At 36.8% G+C, this 2,575-nt stretch overlaps 1 protein-coding gene across 1 annotated transcript; it reads right to left on the bottom strand.

Annotated features, from left to right (window-relative positions):
* On the bottom strand, nucleotides 1–2,261 carry LOC148610202 (cholecystokinin receptor-like). The gene has a single exon (XM_088542428.1). It carries the CDS (start codon nucleotides 2,103–2,105, stop codon nucleotides 966–968), a length of 1,140 nt encoding a protein of 379 aa, XP_088398554.1. The 5' UTR covers nucleotides 2,106–2,261; the 3' UTR covers nucleotides 1–965.
* Between the last annotated feature and the right edge of the window lie 314 nt (nucleotides 2,262–2,575).

The raw sequence follows: 2,575 nt of genomic DNA, 5'->3' as shown, positions 1-2,575 counted from the left end.
TCTATTGCACGAACATTTATTAAGGAAAACAAAACAACGTAGAAGACAACACCAACATTTTTGTAATTCATGTCGGTGTCCCTGTTTTATTTTTGGTTTTTTGTTCGAAACATATAACAATTCCCAACGATGTTAGAACTGTCAAATTTTCAAAGCAAATTTTTGGTCGTTCCCTCCGCGGGACTCGAACTCGAACCGCTGTGACATCACCGCCTGCACTAAGTCCAGCGCCTTAGACCACTCGGTCAGGCGGTGTTGCCATAGATGTCACAGTGGTACGAGTTCGAGTCCCGCGGAGGGAACGACCAAAAATTTGCTTCGCACATTTGACAGTTCTAACATCGTTGGGAATTTTTCCGACCCTTCTATACGTTTACGTTATTTTCCCTGTATCAATTTGATCCGATGGAGCAGTGTAGCGAATAGAGTCGTCACATTCTGAGACGTTGTGTGTATATATGTAGTGAGTATATAGTGAATTAATCCTAAGACACCCTTTGATTTCGAACTCCCGCAAAAACAAACATACATGTAGTTGCTAACAGAGTCTCATGTCGAAATTGATTTTCTTTCTACATGTACATGTACATTTTAGAGCAAGGAAATAGATACATATAAAAATGAATCCTTGGTTCAATTAAAAAAATCTGAAAATATCTGTTTGACCTTCATTTCTGCAACCTTCCGTCAGACTAGTTTTGCAGTAACAATTTTTAAGCGATTTATTTAGATTTTATTGCCCCAAAATCGGTCACATACAGCCCCTCTCAACTCATACAAGCCAACTAACCGTCTTTTTACGAAACAAAGCAAAAAAGCAAATAAAACTTGGCCATTTACATATTTTTGTCCATTTTATACCTAAATGGATGTAGCTATTGCATTACAAAGTTTCAACATTTGCATGCACTTGTACATGTATACAATACAAAGACTTTCAGCTGACATAAAACAACAACTTTCTTCTACTTCTTGGCACACATGACCATTGCTTTCGTATTTTGTCTGAAGTCGGTATCCATAAACGCGTATACTACCGGGTTGACTATATTATTTACGATATAAAATCTGTAGATAAACAACACACCTGCTCTTTGGCTGTCACTGAAATTTTCCCAGAATTCAGGGTTCAAACCCTCAACTACCATAAGGATAACTTTTGGAATGTAACAAATGAGAAAGACTATTGTGATTACCATGAACACATTAGTAAATTTGTGCATTGTTTTCTTGTTTCGTTCTTTGCTTGTTCGCGCTTTCGTCTTTTCTTTTTCCGTTGAAGGCACACTGATTTCGTTATTCCCGTCATTTTTATTGACTCTGTCTGTTCGTTTGTCATTTGTGTTTGTCGTATCATCACTTGAAATAACGGTTATGGTGGTTGAAGTTTCCATCTCACTTTTCGAATTATTTGAAGGCGGGATTTTATAATTCACTGCGGTTGAATGCTTAAAGTGGTTGAAAATTTTCAAACCAATTTTGCTATAGAAAACAATCATCACAACCATGGAACCTACAACCGCAGTAACTACAAGTAGTCCGTAAACCAGTGAGCCAGCCTTGTTTACATTTTTCAGTTTGCTACATCGCATACCGACCAAAGTGTGGTCAACATTGGGAAATTCGACAGATCCGTACAATATTGTCGCCGGGACAGCCATTATCATAGCAAGTGTCATTGATAATCCAACAGCTATGCGCTTGTGATACAATGTCATTTGTTTATCCAATGGTCTGCAGATCTTCAAATATCTATGTGTTGCTATTACCAACAGTAGAAAAATTGACATAAAAGTCGAAAAGGCAGCAAAAAACCACCATGCTTTACAAAGTCTCCAATCAGTGAATTCTGCTTGCATCATATTAAGAGCTATTCCAAATGATGCACACACAATAGATGCCATAAGATCGGAAACAGCTAGGATTGGAATAAAATATCGATCTTCCGACTTTTTTATACGGAAACCATACACAAGTATGACCAGAGAATTTCCCGCTATTCCAAGGATGATGTAAAGAGACAAAATAAATGAATTTGGAATCAAAACAATGGCTAAGTTTGTGTTCCATTCAGCTACAGAATCGGATGCATTCATATTATTCATAATGAATTTGAAATTAAAGAAAATCGCAACGTTAACGCGATATTTGAAACAAGACTTTTTTGGAAATCCAAACAAATGACATCCTCAATGCTGTCCAGTGAACTGTAAACTACATAGAAAGGTATAATGTACGCTCTGCTATTTTTAAGATTTAAAGTTATCACTACAAGCTTTGAAAAACACATCCTCTTCCGCCCACTTAGCAATTTTCATTTGTGACAATTATATACTATTGATATTAAGTGCTTATTTACAAGTACAATAGAAGACATCATATGTTAAAAGTTATATCATTGTTTGTCCCTCTCCACATTTGAATAGGTGTGTTACAGTACTAGTTAGGGGAGTTAAATCCCATTCTATGGTATATGGGAATGGGGAATGTGGTTTGGGAGACGTGGATAGTGTAAGGGAGTGTGGATTTCGAATGCCCAGAGGAGGATGTGGAAATAAGTTTTTAAAGTATTAGT

Source organism: Perna viridis, chromosome 8 (assembly GCF_037379345.1).
Source record: "Perna viridis isolate PV_CMFRI_1.1 ecotype Kerala chromosome 8, ASM3737934v1, whole genome shotgun sequence".
In the NCBI taxonomy this organism is placed as follows: Eukaryota; Metazoa; Mollusca; class Bivalvia; order Mytilida; family Mytilidae; genus Perna; species Perna viridis.
Note: the sequence above shows the minus strand (reverse complement) of the source record. Positions and strands in the feature narration are given on the sequence as shown.